This window comes from Drosophila subpulchrella, chromosome 3L (genome assembly GCF_014743375.2).
Source record: "Drosophila subpulchrella strain 33 F10 #4 breed RU33 chromosome 3L, RU_Dsub_v1.1 Primary Assembly, whole genome shotgun sequence".
NCBI classification, from domain to species: domain Eukaryota; kingdom Metazoa; phylum Arthropoda; class Insecta; order Diptera; family Drosophilidae; genus Drosophila; species Drosophila subpulchrella.
Window position 1 is genome coordinate 12541340 of NC_050612.1, and position 24091 is coordinate 12565430.

Here is a 24091-nt window from a genome sequence, read left to right on the forward strand (position 1 = left end):
CCCATTTGCCAAATGGAATTAATTCGAAATACTCGTATTTATGGGACAGACGACTGGCGAGTCGCGAGCGCTCTTCACGCGGTTATAATCGCCTCGTAAGTCTCAATCAAGTAATCGACAGGCGCGATTTGCGGCTGTCAATCAATTCCCGAGACTGAGACGGGGACCCCACCCCACAGATAGTGTCTCAATCGCATTGTAATGCAAACAAACACCTTGGAGCCGCTTTGTTTATCTGCCGAGCGAAATATTTTGTTTGCATCTCCGATTGACCAAGTCGTTTTTATTTTCGCCTCCGTTGCCTAAGTTTTTTGGTGTTTCTCCGATAGCCAATTTGATGCAATATAAACTGTGTTTTAATTGCCGCTTTTTTGTGCAAATTGGTGGGCCGAAAAACTGTTGCTGATTGATTAATACCCGGGTTCCCTCATTAACTGGTCTTGAACTTGAGTCATTGCCAAGAAGAAGGGAGGCGGATCGTTCGAGGTTTTGGCCAAGCAAAATGATTTTTGTGGTTGGCATTGTCTTAGAAGTTTGAAAGTAACTTAATTAAATGTTTAAACATTTTTTGAAATTTAGTTTCCTTGGAAACCACACATTTTTTGACTGGGAATTTATAAGAACTTCCCCATTAAAGCCACAAGTAAGGCCCTAAATTCTCTTTCTAAGAAATATAAATCAGCAGTTATATGTTTAGATTAGACCGTTGAAAGAATTTCCTAATTAAATCCAAGTAAATAGCATTTCTCAGAACTAAAATGCTTAAACTCATAACCAATTTTTGGAATTAAAGCAATCTATAAAATTTTAAGCTTGGACTTCTAATACTTCTTTTTGGGGAGTCACCATTAGGGCTCTGTAAGTTTTAAATGAAAACAACATTTTGGTTAATTCGTAGTAGTTTTTCTTGTTTTTTTTAGTAAACGCTAAATCACAATATAATAGAATCACATTTAAAAAATAAATTATATACAAATTCGTAGACAAAAACAGCATGTTTTACATCCATAATTATCATAATAATATAACAAATACATTTTACATAACACGCAATAACAAATACGGATTTATGATTAATATCTTACTTCACGGGTGGCTCCTCGACACGCCCCTTCTGATAGACATAGTATATCAGGCAGATAACCGCCACACCAATGCCTCCACACAAGGTCGCCCAGTGGACAATATTGAGGGTTTTTAGTGTGTTGATCAATTTCTTTTTGAAGAAGGCCACCATTTCGCCATTGAGTTGGATGCCCTAGCGGAAAATTGTACAGAAATATTTTTATAGCATATCGAAGGTTTAAGTGATTTTAGATATAACTAACCTCTTCTACCCAAATTGCGGGCATTAAAACTGTGGGTAGATTTTCGGTGATCCCTATTCGATTAATGCTCTTGAGGAACATATTAAACTGAACCCTTTTACCACCTTGCAAGGGCGTGCCCGTCAGCTAATGGAGTAAATATAGCTGTAGGATTTCTGTAGATCGAGCAAATATATATATATCTTACCGACTGCACATCCACAAAAGTCTGATGCTTTTTGGCATCTGGTTTTAAGCCTCTTATCATTTTTCGGTACTCATTCGAGGCGCCCAGCATATGAGGCAATGTCAAAATCACAGGGGCATCTACAAAGAGATAGTAATTAAAATGTATATTTCTTAAGAGATACATTATAAGCAGACTCCTTGATTTGCATAACCTGCTCCTTCGACGTCTCACTGCATTCCATTTTAATTATTCTGTTTACATTGTTGATGTTATTTCGAAAAACAGGATTATGTGACCTCAACAAAAGCAGCTACTTAAATTTAATTTAATTAAAGTAATTGCAAGATCTTTCTCAAGTTGCGGAAGCTTCTTAGTCCCTCATCACGTTTTCGTGGAGCAACATTTATTTATTTACTTAACTACTTGTGATGTCTGAACCAATTTGTAAGAATTTCCTCATCAGACGAAGTATTTCAAATGCTCATTACTGAAACTGTTAACTCACGTTTCGACAATTAAACAAAAAAATACGACGAAAGGAAGGCATCACCAAAAGAATCTCAAGTTTGAAACGTGCGCGATCGGCAAACACCCAAACAAAAAAGTTTTGAAAAAAATAGAATAAAAATCAAAGTTAATGCTTCAATTTGTAGAGCGTTCACAGCACTTGAGAACATCATTATGAAGAGCGGCTCATTATATCCCCTAGTTCAATGGGGGCAACACTTTTGATTTCAGATGCGCATTGCCTTGGGCGAATTTAGTGGAGAATGCGAAGCAAAACGTTTTTGGTTCCACGAATCTCAAGTGTTAATTAAGAAATTAAACAATCGAAGAAGATCAAAGCAGCCCACACAGACTCGATATTAAAATCGGAATCTGAATCTATGCGCAAATCAAAGTCGAAACGAAAAGCGTTTGCAATTTGTCTGTTCGAAGTTAGCGCGTGTTTATTGAGATCTTTCCAGATTTTTATATCTGTTTAGCTTATGATATCAATTTTATTAGCCGTGTTTCTTGATGCCTTCGCTTTGCACTTCTCAAGCAGATGATTTGCATATAAAACGCATTAAAACTCAAACTAGAACTGGCACCAACTCTGATACCATGATTACCATATGATTTATAAGTGGCGGCCATATAATTACTGAGGTAATCGACCATAACCTGATGACAGAGCCGAGTGCTTCAAGAGGTGTCTTCTGGGTAGTTCTCCTCACCAGTTAATCGCCATAAAACAAACACAAAATCTGCATAAAAAGGTTCATTTGCATAACAAAATACGAAGAGCAGAAATTGTCATATCATATTCCACATATTTCCGGTTTCCCTCTGCTTTGTATCACACAAATTCAGCTAAACGGAAAGTTCATTGTTTGAGTCTTTCGTTTATTTTAAGTGGTGACCATATGGCAGTCAGACTCGCAATGCTCCAATTAACGATAAAGTTTATATTAAACTGATCAAACAATCATTAAAATTTAAGTTAATTGCCCACAAAATATAAGATCACAAAAAAACTGTCAAATACCTGAACTATCAACATAAATAAAATGCTAATTAAATTAAGTCAGTATTATTAAAAAAAAAACTGTTGAATCAAATTATCAATACTCTCTAACCGATATCTATGGAAAAAATCGATATCTATGGAACCAACGTTTATTTGTTTGAATCATTCTTTCATATAAAGGGAATCCCCTTGTTTTATGAAATTTAATATCATTCCCTATCATTTGTATTTTGTGTTCAAATTTTAATCATTTAAGCAATTTCCTGATACCCTTGTTATTGAATTTACCACATATACGTATGAAGGAGACAAAGATTAAGATAAAGCCAAAATATTTTGGAATTTCGTATTTAAAAGTAGATTGGCAACACATAAGTCTTTGATGATGGAATTTTTTGGTATGCCTATTTTGTTTATATTGTGAACAAAATTAGGAACTACAAATAAGCGGAAGATAACATAACTGAAGTCAATATAAATATATTCTATAAAAAATATGCGACATATTTAACTGTGGATATATAAATGATTTCATGACGGTGGTATTATTATAAAAACAAATACGGAAATGATATTATCAGATCATCTTGATATTATCATCTTTTAACATATAATTTGCATTAAGTTTTTAATTTGTTATATTGAATAAATAATTTGGGATTCATAATAATCAGGTCTCAGAAGTAATATAGAAACTCACCTAAACAGGTGGTCAAGTCCAAGGCCCCCGCGTATAGACATCCATTTTTCCTCTTTATCACATTCGCCAACTTGTCAACGCAGAAACACTCGTTATCATGTTCCGGACCAATGTCGTTGATAAAGTTTTCGCCGATGGAGTACCGGTATCCGGGGATACCCTGGTACTGAATATCCGTTTGGTAGAAGAGCTCCACTGATCTACAAATATCCGCGCTGAAGATATACATGGAATCCCCTCGCTGGCGAAATGGTGGATAGGCCGATGCATCGGTTCCATTGATCTGATTGCAGACCGAAGTTTCGCCCTCTGCGCTGGCATTTAACCACACCTGCAGATTATGCGAGTCATCCAGCTTTTGGATCTCCAACACCCTCATGGGATCTCCTTTTCCGGTATGTACTTCGTAGACTTCGTGTCCAGAACCATTTTTCTTTGGGAAGTAATATGAACATATGTAGGTTTCAGTATGGGTTTTCTTTGGATTCTTTTATTAATTTAAAAGTGTACTCACGTGTCCAAAGAAAGAGAATGCCAGGCTTCCATCGCTTTGCTCCCTAATAGTTTTCGATCCACTCTCCTTGATCTGATTGCAAATAGCCTTGGCGATTCCCTGGGGATTGATGCAGAAGCGCACTCCATCGAAGAGGTATTCCCGCACAGAAGTGCTGACAAACATGGATCTTGGATCATTGAAGACTGCCTTCAGATTGGCATTTAAGTGAACCAGCAGCAAAGCCAAACCAGGATCATTCTCAGAAATTTGCAGGACAGACTGGAATAATGATAGATTTCGAAAAACACATAGCGTTAATTGAGGAACATGCATTCAGTAATCACCAAAGCTAAAGGGCAAGGCAAAAAATGTTTAGTATTTAAAAGTATTTGAAAAGCATTAGCAGCAGGCGGGGCGGTTAGCTATAAATTAGTAGCAAAGCACAAGCTCAAATTTGTTATTATTAATTATGTTTTTGCGTTGAATGTGTGTGAAAATTGACGTTTCCAATCATACGGTTTTCAGCTGCCGTTTCCATTGATTTCTCCTCGCCAGTCGTTAGATCGAGTCGACAATTTATCAAAATATTTACATAGACGAGAGAAACCCAAGGTGAATGCCAATCAAAATTTTGCTGTTCTACGTCTGATGTGGATGATCTTGACTTTGGCAGCTTGAAGTTTTTAGTTTTGAGTTGAAGATGCTCCGAATTGCAATTAATATAATTAAATAGTTGCGAAGCTGTCAGAGCATCTGAAAAGCTGGTCAACTTACTTTGACACCATCGACAATGCTGATCATGATGCCATGTACCCAGCTGAAGGGCGCTATATAAGTTTAAAGGTCATTAAATCGATTCATTGGTATCTTTGTCATAATATCATATTTAATCGAAATCTTAATTTGAGAAGATGTCAATTTAAACAATAAGTTATTTATTATTGGCATATTTTATACGACTTTAACCAATTTATTGGAGCATCAGTGCATTTTCTCATATTACAAAGCGTAAGATTTCGAATTTGTATAAGTCTTAGTTAGGATTGGGTTCACAGATTAAACGAATTTCTCAAATTAAGGAAGACTTCCTAAGAATAAATTGCTTTTTAACTAATAATAATAATATTTTCTATATTAAGTGTTAAAAAGTTTCTCCATGTGTTAAACATAGTTCTGAATTTGATTACATCCATAAAACCTGAGACAAGCCCGACCTATCCCACTCCAATCAAAGTTAAGTCGACACAATCGGCGCAATAAATCAGTAATAAAAAATATCATTAGCTTAATGGGTTATAAGCAGTCAGTCCATAAGATCCCTCAATATCCAATGACGCACGTCTGGGGTAAAATCATAATTAATAAACAATGAACTGTAAACGGCAAAAAAAGAGAATAATAAATCGGTTCGAACCGCTGGTCTGGTCCTAAAGCAGAACAAAGACAAACAGAGCCGGGCGATGGTATCGTCCATCGGAGAACCGTGAAAAACCATTACCATTAAATTAAAAATACCAAGGCATGCTACTGAGTAAATCTTTGCATACAGTATCTATATAGGCAAAGCCGTGTTTGTTGCGGCTCTATTGAAAAATAGACCATCACCAGTTGCGAGGGTTTTACACTCGATTAAATTAGTAGTGGATAAAATTACTTTACGTTTCCCTCGAATACGTTCCATCAATCGTTTCAGGACTCGTACTCCTGGTGTCTGATTCAATCGAGAATTTAGCCTATTGGCAAATCCCTGAAAGATATCTGTGATTTCTCTTTCGAATACTTGTAAGAATGCCTGTAAATTTATTATAAAAATTGTAATATCTTGGGGGGTATTTTGATGTTTAAGTTAATATTTTTTTGTTTTTGTATTTACACCTACATTCATGTGCATATTCAGAGCCACTATGCGATCATCTTGGGTGTATGGGGCTGAGGCATCTGCATCGAAATCAAAGTGCACATTTTGCACATAGGAGATTTTCGATCCATCCCTCGAAAAGTGTTTTACCTTCTTCTGACGGAACTGCCTAGAAATATCATATGATATATATTGAATACTCTTTGCATCTAATTGATTGAACTCACCTGTACACATAGGGTCCTATTTCCTCTACAATTGGTATGGCACCTTGTTGAATCCTATCCGGATTGGTCACATTAAATATGTAGACTTTGAAGTTCAATGGCTGGGGCAGTTTCACAAAACGTTTATATTGTTCCGAGCCATCTGCTATAATGACGCTCTGCAAAGATAATAAATAGTCAACCAAATTAATAATTTTATTTTTCATAAATATTTATGTTTATGATAATAAAATCACATGAATTCTGATGAGTGTTTAAAACACGACCTTAAGCTTTGAAAATATATTCTGTATGCTTAAAATGGTTCTAACTAGTTTAATGGTCTTAATCTTAAAATAAATTCTGGTAAAAATTATTGATCAAATATTATCCATTAAATATTATAATTGATTTGGCTTGGCTAGTCTTAAATTTTTTTTAAATATTTAATAGCCTACGCTCAGTTATAACAATCTTTATCAGAGCACACTTAAAGGTTGTTTATCACGCGACTAAGCCTTTTTTTATGACTTAATGACGTCGTAGCAGCAATAAAAACGCAATCAAAAATATCGGCATCAATATCAAACTGAAGCTTAGCTGAACCTGTTTTCGCTTCAAGAAAATATTTTTCTCCACAAACCAATTCCTATTGTTATTTTGCATTGTGTTAATTATAATTTATAATTATTGACAGACAGAGAAGATCATTGACCACGTGACTTATTTGCCTTAATTTCACATTTTATCAAAACAATACAATTAATTAAGGTGCGTCTCTGTGCTTTTCCCAAAAAAATCTTCCCATGCTACAACACCTTTTGCTGTTAACCTTCCATTTTAATTTTTACAACCCAGTAGGCAGAAAAATATTTACAATTCACAGAAAAAAAATTGGCAAAACATAAAAAGGTCTACCAGAAAACATAAATAAAAGTCAAAAACAAGTTCAAAACATGACCAGCAATATAATTTTACGGTCTGCCCCTCGCACTTGTTACAATTGAAGAATTGTCAAAAAAGCTAAACCCAGATTTGGGTATATATTTATATGACTAAGGCAGATCTCAAGGTCAATGCACACGCAGTTTGGTTCAGTTCGGTATATCGAAGAGCATACAAAACGTTTGATTAACCTCAAGAGCCAAAGAGGGGTTCAGGCATTCGGCTGACAATGGCCCAAAATTCATTCAGAAAAACTACAACAAATTGTTGCGAAATAGAGTGGTTTTGGCAAAGCGACAGGCCAAATTGATACGTGTTTACCATTTAAATTTTGCTTAAGATTGAATTTGGGACAAGAATGTGCTGGGTCAAAGTGACGTATGCGTAATTTTCGGAAGGTGTAAAATTAAGAAGGGCTTGGCTAAATTGGAACAATACAAAATTTGGTATACTCTTAAATATTAATCAAAATGTTTTTAAAATTAATAATTAATAATTAATAATGGAACAAACATTAAAAAATTTTATTACGTGGGCTAACTTTATTTTGAATTTGTCAATTTGTATATTTTGTAAACAATTGTGATTAAATCATTTGCGTTTCAATAAATAAAATTATTACTAGAAATAGTAAAGGACTATCAATTTAACTCTAAACATAATTTTACTAGGCCTAACAAGACAAGGCTATTTAATAAAATAATATTAACTATTAAGCCAATCTTAATGTAAAATATATCATAAAAAATTTAAAATTCAATTTAATTTTAAAAAGTCACGAATTTTCTCTACAACGAAATCATAAATAATACAGAAAACAATATTTTATTGATTTCATAAATTAAAGTAGCCAAAATATGGGTCAGAAGGATGGTAAGAAATGGTAAACGTCCGACATAAATGCCTACAGAGCGATACTTTTGTTTGGCATTGCTTGCAGGCCAAATTGCACAACAGTGTTTGTTTTGACCATCGAAAAGACTTCAATTGCTTTGAATTTCAATTTCGATTCATGACTCGTTTGTTTTGGCCAGTTGCTTTTTGTCTCTGGCGCCTGCATTTGAATCCCAAATAGAAATGGTTAATGTGCAAGGGACGGACCACCTTCAAGTTGAAGGCCCTCCGATTTGGAGGGTATTTCGGCCATTCTAGATCGGATCTCGAACGCGTACACACGGAAGTTCATTGCTAACGATGGCTCGTAAGCAGAGTTTTGCGGCCCAACAACATTATGGGTGGCAAGCCAAGTTCCAGGGGCAGACCCACATAAAAAGCCAATTAACTTGGCTTGGCTACAACAATTAAAAAAGAGCAAACACAGCCACTACAACAAAGCGGCGACTAAAAAGATAAAACTTTGTGTTTGCATTCTAATTACAATAAAAAACAAGCCCTCGGCTCAAAGTCAAGCCAAGTACTTCTAGTTGCCTTGGCAATGAGCGCAGAAGATGTCACGTTTGATTCAGTGAGCTATGGGAAACAAGCTTGGTAAAAATATTATAAATAATAAAGTCTTCATAAAAAAATATACTTAAACTTGTCATATTACAAGCTAACCAAAGATATTATAATTGAAAAAACCTTTGAAGAACAAAATATCAAGTATAGTTTGTAAATGGTTTTTTATTCAACGTTACGAGAAAAAGCAAAAAACTTTTTATAAATAACATGTTTTATGAATATTAAACAACTTTGCACAACCTTTTATGATATTTTTCAAGAACTCTTGGTTAACCCGGAGTCACATCATTGTGTTTTTTAGGGCAACCCCAATGCCACGCATTTAAACTTGGTCATAAATAAAATGCGTGGAAGGACAAGAACATGCATCGTAATTGAAGTGTTTGTTTTTGGCTCTAATGGCTTGGAAAATCCAATAATAATAAAGTGCATTTGACTAACAAATTAATTCGCATTGCTCATGGCATTTCAATTGCATTTGGCATTCGTTTAGAGCGTGACCCAAGGGATCGGTTTTCTGGTTCTATGCGACTATGTAATTATTTCGTGTCAAATTCGGATATATTTAAGGGAAATGAGATTCTATTGCACTTGTTGGCCCAGCAATTACACTTGTTACGATGGGCTTGGAACCGACAGCCGTTGGTTTATTTTGGTAGCGATGTCATTACGGATAAGTTAGTTAATGTTTGCTTTTCGTGCCATTACCTAGGCCCGACTTTATAGATCAGTAACGCCCGATTTGGTATCCCATGAACAATAAAGTCCAGCAGTTGATCTGATGGCCAGCCACCCCATGTAATTAAGAAAATTACAAAGAACATATCTTTGAGTTTTATCAAAGCTCTTTGTAAACTTGCAAATTGAAAAAAACCTGTTTTATATTGTAGGCGTAAATTATTAAATCTATTATTCATTGCTTCGAACTTTGAACTTTCTTTGAGTCATAGCTAGTCTAACTATAATTCTCTGTAACTCATTCAATAATCACTGTTCAGCTTTCGTTTTGCCACTTGTCAGCCAGCAAAAGTCAACAATAGAATCATTTTTTCGCCATTGTTTGGTTTGTGAGAGTAAATATCTGTGTGAACTTTGAAATCTAAATATTTGGCTTAGAAACGTTGTCAAGCTTCTAATGAAAGGCTGGGCTTGTTAGTTTGGTAGAGAATAACGACTTTGACTTTGGAAGATTTTTTAAGTAAAGTTCTGTGATCTTGAGTATTTGGGATTTTTTGTGCGAGTGACTAATAATAAATAGTAAATGGTAATAATAATAATATATAGTCATTTAAACAACCTCAAATATTGAACCTATACAAAAAATCGAACATAGCTATAAAGACTTAAAAATATGAAATCTTTCTAGAAAACATATGTATCGAAGCCTGTTTGGCTAGTTTATTTTTTTAAGTGCACGTAAGCACATATTTCCTCCGGAGAATTAAAGCCAAGGCCGCTTGTATTTCGTTTTTCCCATTAATGTTCTTCGTATTTTGTGTAATTCTTCTTAACCTTTTGGGGAACTTACCTGTTCGACCTTATTGTGCACCATATTGGGGAAAAGAATCCAGCCGCAGTAGCCGCCCAAGCCGGCCACGCAGACGCCCAGGGCACTAACTATCAGGGACCAGTGGAGCATTTTCTCGGATGGATTGGAGTCTACGGAGATGGGTCGAGACCCATTTATCGGGTTCGCTCTCTTTCCTCGATCAAAACGCCGGCAACAGGTATTCGAATTTTTTCTTGTTTCTTTTTTTTGGTTTTTTGATTGAGCGGAGCTTTGGCCTGACCTACGTCAAGTGAGAGCCACTGTTGTTGGGGTGTCGATCTTGTTGTTGTGTGCCGAAACAAAGCGCACTATTTATAAGATACCCGTTTTGGGGCTCTTTTTTTTTGGTGTTTGTTATATATAATTTTGAAATAAACAAGTTGCCGAATGCGATGCGATGCGGCCGCTTTACTATATCGTATTATATGTCCCTTATAGTAAGAGCAACAACAGTATTCGTATACGTAGTATATGTGCTGGTTTTTTAAGTACGAAAACGGGTTTGGCTGTGGTGTTGCAGTGAAAGCTTTTTTCCGCCATCAGCTGGTATAATTAAAATATTTTTGTTAATTATATTTGCGTTTTTGCCTAATTGGGTCGAGTCACAACTTCACACGCGCCAAAGGAGTAGCTTTTTTCTGGTCTTCCCCATCGAAGAATCGCCGGCCAAATGACATCGGTGGTTAATGGTGGCACATATTTATTTGATTCTCGGTTAACGTAACTTGCTAAGCGAACTTGGCCGGAAAATGGTGGGCGGCTTTCGGTCGCGATAAAAATCAGGTGCACATTTAAATTAATGGCCGCACGCGAAGGGAAAATGGGGAAAACTTCCGCCACAAAGCGAAGTGAATCAGCAGAATAACACAACAATTTCCAGCGTACTTTTGTAATTGAGTGTCGGTCCTAAGTGAGATTTTATTGAGATTTTCTTGGTGGCGGGTTAGTGTGCTTTTTCGAGATTTTTTTAGCCGGAGATCCAACCGCTCGGAACAACCGTTGACGACTGGCAGAGTTCAGGCCAAGCTGCGATGACAATGCTGTGACTTATGGCTTTCGGCGGCCAGCAGTAGATTGTAGGTCTTTTGGCCAAAAGCCCTAAGCCAAGCGATCGCAGAGAGGCCAAAATTAAAGAGCGCATGCGCAACGCTCCTCGAAACTTTTGTCGAGGGCTTTTCATTAAGTTTTTGGTCTGCTGATGAGCAACAAGTTTGAAGTTAGTTGCTCGACTTTTTTCTCTGCTTTGGTAATATTTCAATACATTTTTATTTCACTTAAATTATGGATGAGCCGCTCATTAGCAAATTAGTGCAAGTTTTTGCTTTGCCACTTTTTAGCCATATTTGTTTTGGCCAAATTGGGATTTCGATTTTGCTAGTTTATCTTAGGGGGTGGTAGAAAATGACCTTGAAATATAATAAGGGGTGTGATTTATCTGCTGAATTCGGTTAGAATTTAAATTAATATAGAACGTGAGAATTCCGCCTGAATTTAGGGCTGAGTCATTTCTATGCCATTCCCATTGGAATATATTGCCCTGTATTATCTGACATCAAAAGGTTCTAATGATACACTTTCTCTAATTAAACTATAGATTTAGAGTGAGGCTATTACGCAGCGGCCTTTCATTAATTTGGTTAAGTCTCAAATAAGTAATTTTGTATGCAATCCTTTTTGACATATTAGGTAATTCATCATGACTAGTTCAAAAAGGAAAAATAATTAATCCAAAAAAGTTCAAGATAAATATATATTTTTTTCAACTATGTAGACTTGAAATTTTTCTAACAATTTTACTTTTATTTACTTTTAAGCTTGGGAATGTGATGGATCAAAGTATTTTCAGTAGAAGTTTCTAAGTTCATCAAAGTGTGTACTTATAATATTTATTTTCGGTATTTAAATGGTTTACAAAACAGTACCAATAAAGGGATATATTTTACAAAAGAACAAAACAAGTCATTTTCTTGTTTAACTATTGCTAGTTATAGAGCTTTAAGATCTTTATTTAAGTTTATAATCTGGATACGTTATAAGCTAGCCCTTCGAGGGACTGAAATCTGGATTAATCTTATTTATACTCTTTTCTCTGGCTCTTCCCTTGCGGAGCCTCTCTTTTTCCCTTCTCTTTTGAAGTTGGCGTGGGTGCAAGACCCCTCCTTCTGGTATCCAATATTTTTTTGGACAAACGCATTAACAGGTTTTCGCTTCGGCTGTGCGTGCCGCGAAATTTATATGTTAAAACTTGTAAGACAAAAACAATAGCGATTGGACTCGGATTCGACTGCGGGTGAAGCTTTTGTTGAACTTGACACGATTGTTGCCCATTCATTTTTCGATGTGGTTTTTGTTTTTGCCATTACTTTTTGTTGCTGTTGTTCTGCGCATAAATTTGTTGAATGTTGTGCAAAAAAGTAAAGCTTTAAATATTAAACGGATGCCAAAATATAAACAACTTTAGAGCGATTGAGGAGCGCTAGAGAATAGAGACGTGGCCAAAATTAATTGGCATGAAATGGTAAGTATTATCCAAAGCATATTTTTGTTCAAAAAGTATGTCAATGGTCCTTAAAAGGTAAATGGCAATAAATACATGTTTTATATTTTTACTAAGGGTGCTTCACAAAAATATGAAAAAACACTTAAGAACTCAATCAATCTTCTTTTTAAGTCCCCCATAACACCCTTGTGAACTGAAACTATTCACTTGCCAATTCCTTAACATTTTATGTGACTCCCACACTCGACACTCATTTCAATTTCTCTGCAACATTTCTTTTAATTATTTTGTAGTGCGATCCACATTTAGCCTAGTTTTTCGAGAAGTCTCCCCATCCCGGCGGAAAAGCCCCTTGTGAATACGTTCTCCATTTGCGTGCAGCATGTGGATATAGTAATTTAAATATTTATTGCATTTTTTTATGCAGGCAACACTTGAGGCACAAACAACCTCCTCGGCCCAAAACTCTTTGCCTTTGTCTGACCTCAAAATTAAATTCAAATCTCGGGCAAATGGCAAGACTTGGCAGCAGGCAGTTTTACATTCTTTTTTCTCCTGTTTTGGGTATTTTTCTTGTTTATTTTCTCATTGGAAATTGATTGCACTAGTGTGTGAGTACATGTTGTACGCAGTGATGGGATGGAAAATGTTTATTTATTCTAAAGTACAGAATATTAAATGGTTCAAAATTGTGCAAATAGCCATAAATATTTTATCAAATATTTAGAGCTGTGAGACTTTAATAAATAACCGTTTATAGAAAAGGGAACATAGAGAAATACTTGGCACCCTTTTAGATATAATAAAGGTACTAATATTAATCAAATTAATTATTCCAGTATAGTTAAATTAATTTAAAATTCAAGAAAGTCTCGTGTTTGTGTACCTAAGTATACCTTAGAAAACTATTCTATTTACTTGGGTACAACCACCCATGGAATCGCCATCACTGGCTATCCGTGCATGTGTTCAATGGAGTGATATGAAAAACTTCACACGACAATGTAAGGCAAAAAGGAACAATCAGCGAACACGAACTGGATTTATCCACACCCAGCCCCTCCTCCATTTCCGCCTGAGGATATTCCCTTGCATTGATGGCGTGCCTAGGCAATCGCAATTTATAGATAATTTGATACGAAACGTCAGACAGTCGCTCAGTCGGAAGAGTTGGATTGAAAGTGGCACAAGGACAAGTCGGGTGGCTTGGTTTGTGTGTTTGGTTTCTGGGTGGCTCTCGGAATGCATTTCTAACGAATTTTCATTAGCCACCAAATTGCAAATGAATATTTGAATGCTTCGATGGATGGGTTACTGGGGCGTATGCGTAATTCGTTCTCACGTTCCACATACGACCCGTGTGCACTGGAATGCCCAAGAACAAAGGCCCAAAGGCTTAACTGCTGCAGCAGAAAGTACGAAAAAATGCAATTAAATGGATTAAGCGAGGAAAAAGGCTAGAGTCAAATGAGGCCAACGTGGAGAAGGTTCTGCTGATTCTCTTGGCACTCTCTCTCCCCCCTTTCACCGCTTTCTCCTCGTCTTTCGCTCGTCAGTGTTTGTTTGGCCAACAACAAACCAAAGGCAGTCACAACATTCGAGGACTCAGCAATGGGGGAAAAAAGAGGTACAGAGCACACAAGGATTCAGCCACTCGACCGCTTATCGTCAACTGTCATCGTCTGCCAGGCTCTGAACCCCTGTGCACTGAAAGAAAAATGATTAAAGCCTTGCAAGTACAAGTGTACTACAAAAAATTGCATTTTTAAATTATATAAAAATGTTTTTCGGTATAGCAAAGCTGGTAAAACAAAAAGGATTTAAACTACTTCTTATTAAAACCTCTTAAACCTGGGGTAAATTAGATAACATAGATTCAGGCTTGTTTAAAAATTACAAAAGAAATATTATAACAATTAATTCAATATAAATTACAGAATATTTGTATGTATTTGGAATACTTTCTATTTTCGCCCCTATTTTCCTCCGTGTACTTCCTCTCCAAGGTGCACGGACATCACTCTGCATTGTTGCAAATGTGAGCGACCGATTGATGAGCATGTGACGTTCCGTCCTGGCCCTTGGACCGTCTGTCTATATGCCTCTCCGGCCATACATATGTCCGCCCGTCTTTCCGTCCGCTTTCCGGCCTGAAAGTGTGTCAAATAAAGTGCTAAAAGATTTATGCCCTGCACCTCCTTTTCCAGCTGGGCCTCTCGTTCGTTCTCTCGCCGTCTATTGCTCTCAATAAGTGGCACAAAGGACGAACGACGGGCGCTCACCGCAGGCTTAAGTGTCTCTAACTGGCAGACAGGACACCCAACTGGATATCTGCACCTGCCCATGTATACCCACCCTTTGTGTGTGTGTGTTGTGCTGCAGTTTTCACTGGGTTTTCCCGCTCCTGGGCTGCTGTGATGTCCTTTCGGCCCAGGCCAATTTAGAGCTCGAATATCCTGCTTTCCGTTTCATATCTCGATTTCTTTCAGTTGACTGTGCTCATGAATAAAGCAGGGGCTAGTATGAAGTCATATGAAGTACGGATAATCCAGTCCATTGCTGAACTTGAGGTCTAGTAATAAAAGGAAATTGAGTTGGAAAACGATTGTCACAGCTTAGGTCGCTTTATTAGGACAAGTAATGTTTTATCAAAGTATTTTAAATCGACTGTATTGTATTGAACATACAGAATATATAAATATGTTTACTTAAAATAACAAAATAATTTTTTGTGTTTGAATGAAATATTTGATGGGCTTAACTTTCTATGATTTATTTTTTGAAGTGTAAGCCCTTACCTGGAAGCTGCCAGAAATTTCTTGTTCATTAAAACAGCACCTAGTTCTTCGCTTTATTGCCTCTACTAAGTGAGCATTTAACGAGCAAAAATTGAATTGATTTAGCTGGCGATTTCCAAACACGCAGCCTTCGCAGCTCACAGTTGTGCCAGCAAATGAATTACTGCGCACTAAGATTTCGCCAGCCCCCCCTCCCCACTGTCACACAGATACACACACACTCCTATACACGCCCACAAAAGGGCTGCAGGGCCGCAGGACATCACCCCCTACCTCTTTAACCTCCCCACTTTTCGTTGTCCTTCGCTCTGCAATCCAGGGACGCGCTTGAAAAGGCATGAAAAACGTGAATAACGTGAAATCCAAAACGCTGCAGAGACGCTGGAGGCCAAAAACTAAATCAGGCGCTTGGCGATGGCCAGAGCCTCCAACTAATGACAATAAGGCGCGAACTGGGAAAACCCCTTCACCCACCCAGCGAACCACCCACCGAATATCACGCATACGCCTCCTTGCCTCGGGTGCCTAACAAAAATATCACGCATACGCCGCGTTGCAGCAGCGAAATCAAAACATAAACCCAAATCCAGTGACTGCATCGGGTTTTCCTCAGCGCGTGACCAAAACAGAGAGAGAGAGAGTGTGTAGGGAAAATAGAGAGCGCCGAGAGAAAGGCTTTCTCTCACTCACGACGGAGTTTCCCCATCATCATCATCATCATGATGACGATGAACATAAATGCGACGTCGTGTGCCAGTTGGAAATTGCATTTTCCTTCAGTTCTGTTTCAGTTTCGAGTCCGTGCAGTCGTGTTGGCCGGAGTGAAAAGCGTCGAGGAAAACTTGCAAAACAAAAAAAATAAACAGAACAGAGCAGAGAAAATAGATATACAAATAGAAATAGAAATAGAGAAAAGTAAATAAGCAAACAAGTGCAGTTTCGCTGGGAGAGTGTCGAGGAAAAGGGAGATTAATCCCCCGGATCTAGCATAGATATACCTAGATACCTACATTTTGGTGGTCCCAACACAAAAAGCACGGAGTGCTGAAAAAGCTGAGCAGCCACAACCCGAAGTAGCCACAACCATGTCGACGTTGCCCTTCCTGCTGAGCGTCGCCGACGAGCTGGACAACATACACTCGCAGTCCTACATGGACGACTTTGGCCTGGGCTTCCATCCGCACCGGCAGTACTACCGCACTCCGACCATCCAGCTGTCCCTACCCGCCAGCACCGACTGGACGGGATCGGGCAGGGATTGGTCGGGCCATGCGGCTGTGGGCAATCGGCACAGTCGCTATCGCAGCTACAAGTTCTACGATGACTCACAGAACAATCTGGAGGAGGAGGAGCAGCCGGCGGAGGAGCCAATGCAGCAGTTGCCCATGGAGCAGGTGGAGTTGCCACAGCAGCTGGTCCAGCAGGACAACCAGACGATATCGCAGGGCCAGCAGCCATCGAGTGGATCGGCCACATCCGCTCCAGCTCGCCAGGGACTGGGCATGGTCAACTCGCATTCCCACGATGTGGGCGTGGGCGGAATGGGTCTGAATCTGAAGGCTGGCGAGGAGGAGGACGACGAGAACATCGATCGCACGGTGCGCATGTATAATTTGTCCAAGAAGTGCTGCAAGAACTACTATCGCCACGCCCTGGAGACCGGACCCGGCGCCAGTGGCAAGATGAAGTGCAGCAATCTGCGCTCCGAGAGCCACAAGTCCAGCTCCAGCTCGGAGGAGAGCCTCCAGAAGATACCCTCGCCCATTGAGTTCCTCACCTGCTTCCTGGTGAAGAAGTCGCGCACCCCCAAGGCCAGTGTGCCCGTGGGCCAGCCGCTGAAGAAGACATAGAACTCGGCCCGGCTGCTGCCAGCAGCGATGTCCGCCAGGACCAGCGTCACCATCAGCTCCACGGCCACCACCAGTGGAGCCGTGACCAATGCCACCATGGACTCGGACACGACCACATCGAAGCGGCGGAGCAACTGCTTCTGAATGTTGGCCGGAGTCGGAGTCGTCTGTGGCCAGGCCTGGAGTTGGCTCCAGCGGTGCGGGGAGCTGCCCAGCTCGGAGCCCGCCTCCTTGCCGGCGACGCGCCTGGGCAGGATCACCTACTAGGCCCTCGCCTCGTCGTCCGACTCCGATTCGCTGTCAGGGGTGCATGTTTGGTATATGTATATGATTTGGCACTGGTACAACCTCTGGCTTGAGTGTTGAAGTTAATGGATTTTATCGAAAAGGATTTTGAAAGGTTAGCGATATCGATTTGCACTGAAACGGGGCTTTCCATTCGCAATTATAATTACATTTTAAATTACCTACACGTAAATTAAATCTAAATAAAGCCCTAGAGGCTTTTAGGGACTTTACCTTTCCAGCAAAGTGACTCTTACATTTTGTATTCAACCTTGAAACCAAAAATTGCATTTAACGCGAATATATATCTATAGGTATGTAAATCAATTAATTTGGAATGCGTTTTTGTGCAATATCTATCAATGCTCTCATTATTTTGTTCCAAGAATATTTCCAAAATATACCGAGCTTTCTGTTTATTAAACACGATTCCATTGAAAACCCCGTGTAAGCGATTTCTCAGTGCAAACATTCCCTAACCACAATTTGCAAGCAACTACAGGCCAAAGCAAATCGAAGCTTATAACAACAAATAATAATATTAACAAGAACTATACTTACAAGTATAGGAAATTTAAAGTATGAAATATAAATAAAAATAAACTATTCAACCAACACCGAAAAAACTTTTTTGCAAACCAAATACACAAAATTTTTAAAGCCAGATTTATACCAAAATAAGAAGATACCAATAATTTGTTAAGCAAACATTTTTTATACGATTTTTTGATACCAAGGAAAAGATATAACTTATACATGGATATTATATTAATACTGGGAAGTTTAATTAAATCAAGGAAGGGAAATTCAAGCTGAACCAATACTTTGGGCAATACCTATGGTTCCATTTTAGTTTTTGGTATTGTTTAACAAAAGAGGTATAATACTTTCAGGGAAACTTTTATAAACACCTATTGCCATTTTAATCATTTATTTCCTAACGAAATTTGTCCCAATTTGTATCTCCCTACAGGTATTGGTTGAGTTTGGAATTCCTCACAATTTTATAAAAGCTGTTAGCTGTTTTAAGCCAAATAAATTGCGGGCTAATTCAATAGGTCTTCTGACACACACACACACACAAAACACAAATAATAACCCAATAGCAATGTTTCATTTTCACACAAAGACAGGAAAGTTTTGTTTTTTTCTATTTCTCCCAGCTAACTGAAAAATGTTGGCGAAAAAGGAAATTTTTAGTAAAGCTGGGGGAACTTTTGCACAATGTGGGCAAGTGTTTGGGCCAAAAGGGTGGTGGGTGGTTTGGTGGGCGATAGTGGGTCCTATGAAAAGTGAAACATGTTTTCAATTTCCTTTTTTCGGGGGACTGTAAACAAGTCAATAGCGAACTACGGCTAAGGACAAACACACAGAAGACCTTGGTCCCAATTTCAAATTAGTAGAAAAGCAAAACAGAAAAAAAAGGAAACGCTAAGAAAGATTTTGTAGCAGAATTGTAAACGGAAAACTTTGGCGGGGCTTGCGTCTAGTTAAAAGCTGGAAAACAGATATAACAGAATAAATATATATTTATAGTTTTGTAGTCAGATATTCTCTTGCGTGTTCTAAATGTATTCTAAATGTTGAACAAGAAAATATTTCAAATGTATTTACAACTAATCAAGAAGAACATTTTATATATATGTATATGTATACTATATGTGTAGTCACACTGTTTGCACTTTTCAGAGTTTAGAATCAAGGCATAAAGTATAAATACGAAAAATATATCTATATAATATAGTATATATATCACAACACTCATAGCTTTACCGCAACAAAAACGAAATAAATTCAAAACTCAGCATCATATCTTTCGGATAAATGTAATATCTAAGAGCTCCCAACAGATACCATAAATATGCCACAATGAAAATGTTAATGAAAATTACCTAGCTGTAGTTTGGACTAACGATTTTTGCCAGTAGCTCTTGCAAAACTTATATCTAGATGGAAAAGCATTTTAACATTGGCCAACTCGGTCGTCACTCATCTAACCGATATACTCGAAATCAAAGTAATTTAGACGTTCCTCAAAACTTGATCACTTGCATGGCAAAGGAAAACCTCTCGTAACTACATACTTTATCAACGAAGAACACACTCAACGCATATCATTCCAATACAATAGATTTCAGCTAAATCGTATTCAACTTGAGATTCAATAAATAAATATGGGAAAATATATATGATATATGTTTTATTTGTGCGGAGCTTGAAGATAAAAATGTTGTAAGAAAATTATTAACCGATAAGCTTTTTAATATTTTAAAGGGGAAAATAATAATAAAATATTTTGTGGAATATTTTTTTCATTTTTATGTTGCTTGCTACCTTTTCAGTTCTAGTAAATTATTCGAACTTAGATATTATAGTTTATCATACCACAACATACCACTGTAAGGTATTTTTTTAAATACTTAAAGTACTACAACTTCCTTAATATATTTTTGTGTATGATATAGTTTAGCAGGCACAAGTACCCAATTTGACATAAATTAAGAAACCGTTTTCATTGCCAACAAAACTCCTCTGTTATTTTGGCCCTGACAGGCGGACATGCAAGGTCATAATGCGTCCTTCACACAACACTTGTCACTTGCATTAATTTTACTGTCTTGCCGCTTTTTTCGCCGACTGACACTCAAAACTGTCCGTCGGCATTTACAAATTTTCAAGTGCAAGTATGCGAGTTTTTGTATTGTATAGTAAGTGCTGACCTTTGGTGACTCATGAGGACGAGAATGTGCTGGTATAAAGTGTCCTAAGGCCGTGTGCATCTTGCCCAAGGATGTGTCGTCATAAAGTTCGTCTTGGAATTTTAAATTAACTGCAGTGGGCGAGTCGCTCTGCCAGGGTGAAATAAAAAAAGGAAGCATTTGCCAAGCCACCGTGTGCACTTTCCATTTCGGTGTTTGGCGTTGTTTAGCCATCACGTCTATTGGGTTCAATAGCACAAAACAAAAATAGAATAATAGGCCGGGCCAAGCGTTGTTTGTCCGCCTTCTGGCCACCACCTCCTCAAACGCCAATCCTCAATCCTCGAACCTAGAACCTCCTGAGTCCTGCCCGCACCGCTATAAATAAATCCCTCATTCGTATGCAAACAAGTGCAGCGACAGGACGAAGGGGCCTTCGGTGGGCGTGACTGGCGGCATAATGGGCGAGTTTGGAAATGTAGTTGCAGCTCTGGATTTGTTGAAGGTTGCCTCTGGGTATGATAACTATCTGGAAGCATGTGGGGAAATTTTCAGCAGACCGTATACATTTTACATGCCTTTCCACAGCAAACAAATGTGTTAATACTTTCTTATTTTGGGGTGATTTATAAAATATTTATTTATTCAAATACTTAAAAAAGGTTAGATATTTTTAATAAATGAATAGATTGAATAGCTTCTAAGAAATATTAAAAAAAATTACATTATTGTTTTTATCACAATTAAAATTGCTATCAATGCATATTTATTACACCCATTTTTGATTTTCACTTTACATATGCATGTACTTTGAGTTGTTTTTTTTCTGTAACGTTTATTGATTTCCAGTTCGTTGGTTTAATGCAATGTGATATTTATTTATTTATTTCAGATTAATATGAAAACATATTTTCTACCTGACTGAACTTAATTAAATATTCTGTTGATTTAAGGATATGTGGCAGTAAAGTGGCGTTTACACCTTAAAGAGGACAAGGATTATTTGCAATCTGATGGGAATTTTATTATTTATAACTATTTTAATTTATCGAATAACAATGGAGAACTGAGATAATAATAATAAATAATCCTTTTATCTCCTTGAAGGCTTTCCACGCCCCAAGAGTATATCAGGATCGACTTTGGGTGCCTTTGCTGGCCCTTTTCTTCTGGCTTTCTCTGGAAAAACTTTGCCAGTTTGTTGGTTTTGTTGTGGTTGTGGCAACTATTATTGTGGCTGCCTTTTGGGGGCTCATTCTTTTGGGGCTGGAACCTGCAACCTCCAGCCTGCAACCTGCGACCTGCGACCTGCAGTGCTCACTTCGCATGGCCAATTACGGTTTTAAGTCCTGCCGACTCCTCGCCGTCCTGTCTTTTTCTTCGACTTGAACTTTTGCTTTCGTTTCGGGCGCGCTATGTGCTTTCTCCGCCCGAAATTTCCCTTTTTCCCTTGGCAGGCGTCGCATTGCAGTGGCCTATTGGCCAGGTCGACTGCACCTGCTTGTTGCCCTTTTGCGGCTGAATGTTTAGTGTCTCGGCGGCCATTTATTGTTACACTCGACTTCACCGCCCGGCGACTCTACTTCATTTGCCCCGTGAGCGGTGCACCTTATTGATTTCCCAGACTTAATTTGCTGTCCATTTTGCTGGCCACTGTTAACCACAGTATTACGCATACGACACGTTTGCCGTGTTTGTCTCAAACTTTTTGTAGCACACTCTTAGGCTGAATGCGGGAAATGGTTTTATTAGCTGTAGCTTAACACTTTGCTGATTCGTTTGTGGTACGGGCTAAGAGAAATTAGCCATATGTCTTTGTAAGTAATTCATAACAGTCCTAACATTGCTTGTATTTTATTTAAAATACAAATAATATATGTGGAGGTATTTACAATTCGTAGCCTATCTCATTATTTCCTCTTAGCATATTTTAAGGCTGTATTGTTAATTCTTGCCTTTTCCCTACATTAAAATTTTTTCGGTTGGAAAATATCATTTAGTCCATTGCATGACTAATTCAAAAAATGGTTTTTGAATGGCATTTTGCCTAAATATATATGCCATGAAGAGTGTTTGTCGGTTTATTTTTCGCTTGCTATGACCAAGAGGATTTAAATCTTAAAATAAGAAAAGAACAAGAAAGGAAGTTAGCTTCGGCATGCCGAAATTTGTATACCCTTGCAGTTATAATTATTTAATTTAAAAATACAAAAAATGATATTCCCATTAGTATAAGATAATATGTCAAAAAACACCGAAGCTATAATTTGTTTCATATTATTTTCCCACCAATTTTCGGATCGTTCCAATGGCAGGTATATGATATAGTCGTCCGATTTTGATAAAATAAAATTCGAAATTCAGAACTAATTAAAAAATGTTATTTTCAAGCGAAGGGGGTTATAGTTAAAAAACACCGAAGCTATAATTTGTTTCATATTATTTTCCCACCAATTTTACGATCGTTCCTATGGCAGCTATATGATATTCCTATGGGATCTACTTTATGGGGTCGGAAACGTCTCCTTCACTGCGTTGCAAACTGACTGTATAAGAACGATAAAATTCTGGTGAAAAATGTTTCGATATTGGTGAATCAATCCCCTTATTTCAATTTTATAATGAAATTTTTTTGTTTTTGTGGAGGTAGGAATATTCTTATTTCCCGTCCCGTGGATTCGCGCCTGGATGTCTAGGTGGGTGTGAGAGCATCCCACTATGCTAATGAGATCTACGATTATAGAAAGCCATCTCTTAGATAATGCCCAACACACAAGCGGTCCCAAAGAAAGTTGTGCACAACCCACACCCCGGGGAAATTGATTCTGATTTTCATTTGATTTTGCCATAAAATCAAGCAAATTAGTAGATTGCTTTGTTTAGCGTTAATTGCAAATGAATTGTTGTTGCGCCAGCTGCGGCACTTCGATTGATTTTCAAACGAGAAATTCTCTTTAGTTACACTAAATAGCGAATGTTATTTTTTATACACAGAGAAAAATTTCTATATGTTATCATCGCTTTATTTATTGTATATCAATGAAGAGAAAATTGAACCAAATATTTATTTTGATCACAAATAATTTTGAAATAATTAAAGGTAACAAATTTAGAAATTGGCAAAATGGTGTGTAACAAGCTCCTGGTAGTGAATTTAAAAATCCAAGCGAATTTATTTATGTTCCTTATATCCAAAATCCAACACGTAGGTATAATTTATTTTTTAAAAAATGTTGTTGATAATGGCATGAAGGCCCCAATCCTGGTTGTATTCATATGTCACCGAGTGTTTTCCAGATTGACTAAGCTTCATCGCATACCTATTGAACTCGGCCTGTTGCAAATGACTTTATGTACACATACAAGCTTAAATGGCATCTAAATTGCTGCGAAGCTTGTTATAATTATTATAAAATACACGCAAAATCTACTGCGACAACAGCAATAACAACACCAACGACTGGGACAACAAATTACAATTACAATCGGGGTGGGCCAACCCCAATCCGAATCGATGATTGTGTTTCGCTATGGGCACGGGCTTTATAAAGAGGGGTAGGCAGGTCAGGCCCATAAATGTTCCGCTCATGTCGGGACATTTCAGTGCATGTTCATAGGTGTTTTTGTTATCGACTAATCTGCTCTGCAAAATCGTCCAAAAAATTCACAAATTGCCCTTTTGTCATGGCAAACGCAATCCCCCTTTTATGTATCTGTCTCTATAGATTGTGTAT

At 37.8% G+C, this 24091-nt stretch overlaps 3 protein-coding genes and 1 long non-coding RNA gene across 8 annotated transcripts in view; 2 read left to right on the forward strand and 2 right to left on the reverse strand.

Moving 5' to 3' along the window:
• LOC119555224 (fibrillin-2) overlaps positions 1 to 24091 on the forward strand; it is a 42249-nt gene that overhangs the window by 6209 nt on the left and 11949 nt on the right. The gene's annotated exons all lie outside the window — the stretch shown is intronic.
• LOC119555225 (sensory neuron membrane protein 2) lies at positions 902 to 11218 on the reverse strand. Of its 4 annotated transcripts, XM_037866504.1 has the most exons (10): positions 10205 to 11218; positions 6292 to 6449; positions 6086 to 6233; positions 5866 to 5998; positions 4981 to 5033; positions 4225 to 4485; positions 3711 to 4143; positions 1516 to 1634; positions 1329 to 1454; positions 902 to 1258 (listed from the first exon to the last, which is right to left on the reverse strand). In XM_037866504.1, the coding sequence occupies exons 1-10, from the start codon at positions 10313 to 10315 to the stop codon at positions 1082 to 1084; spliced, it is 1719 nt and encodes a 572-aa protein (XP_037722432.1). In that variant the 5' UTR covers positions 10316 to 11218; the 3' UTR covers positions 902 to 1081. The 4 variants fall into 4 exon arrangements, with proteins under 4 accessions (XP_037722432.1, XP_037722433.1, XP_037722434.1 ...); XM_037866505.1 differs by lacking the exon at positions 4981 to 5033 and having other exon boundaries at positions 5861 to 5998; XM_037866506.1 differs by lacking the exons at positions 4981 to 5033; positions 5866 to 5998.
• Positions 12787 to 15921, reverse strand: LOC119555228. 2 transcript variants are annotated; one of them, XR_005219873.1, is made up of 3 exons: positions 15797 to 15921; positions 15081 to 15297; positions 12787 to 14875 (listed from the first exon to the last, which is right to left on the reverse strand). It is a non-coding gene; the product is annotated as an uncharacterized LOC119555228 (long non-coding RNA). The 2 variants fall into 2 exon arrangements; XR_005219872.1 differs by lacking the exon at positions 15797 to 15921 and adding an exon at positions 15524 to 15663.
• LOC119555226 lies at positions 16320 to 18788 on the forward strand. The gene has a single exon (XM_037866508.1). The coding sequence runs from the start codon at positions 16609 to 16611 to the stop codon at positions 17371 to 17373; it is 765 nt and encodes a 254-aa protein (XP_037722436.1). The 5' UTR covers positions 16320 to 16608; the 3' UTR covers positions 17374 to 18788.

Bases quoted from the DNA above. Each gene is read 5' to 3' on its own strand.
- LOC119555225 (XM_037866504.1), bottom strand. From the start codon at position 10,315: ATGCTCCACTGGTCCCTGATAGTTAGTGCCCTGGGCGTCTGCGTGGCC. The intron at 5,999-6,085 runs GTAGGTGTAAAT...ATAAATTTACAG, and splicing joins CTCTGAATATGCACATGAAT to GCATTCTTACAAGTATTCGA. The intron at 5,034-5,865 runs GTAAAGTAATTT...AAACTTATATAG, and splicing joins GGAACGTATTCGAGGGAAAC to CGCCCTTCAGCTGGGTACAT.
- LOC119555226 (XM_037866508.1), top strand. From the start codon at position 16,609: ATGTCGACGTTGCCCTTCCTGCTGAGCGTCGCCGACGAGCTGGACAAC.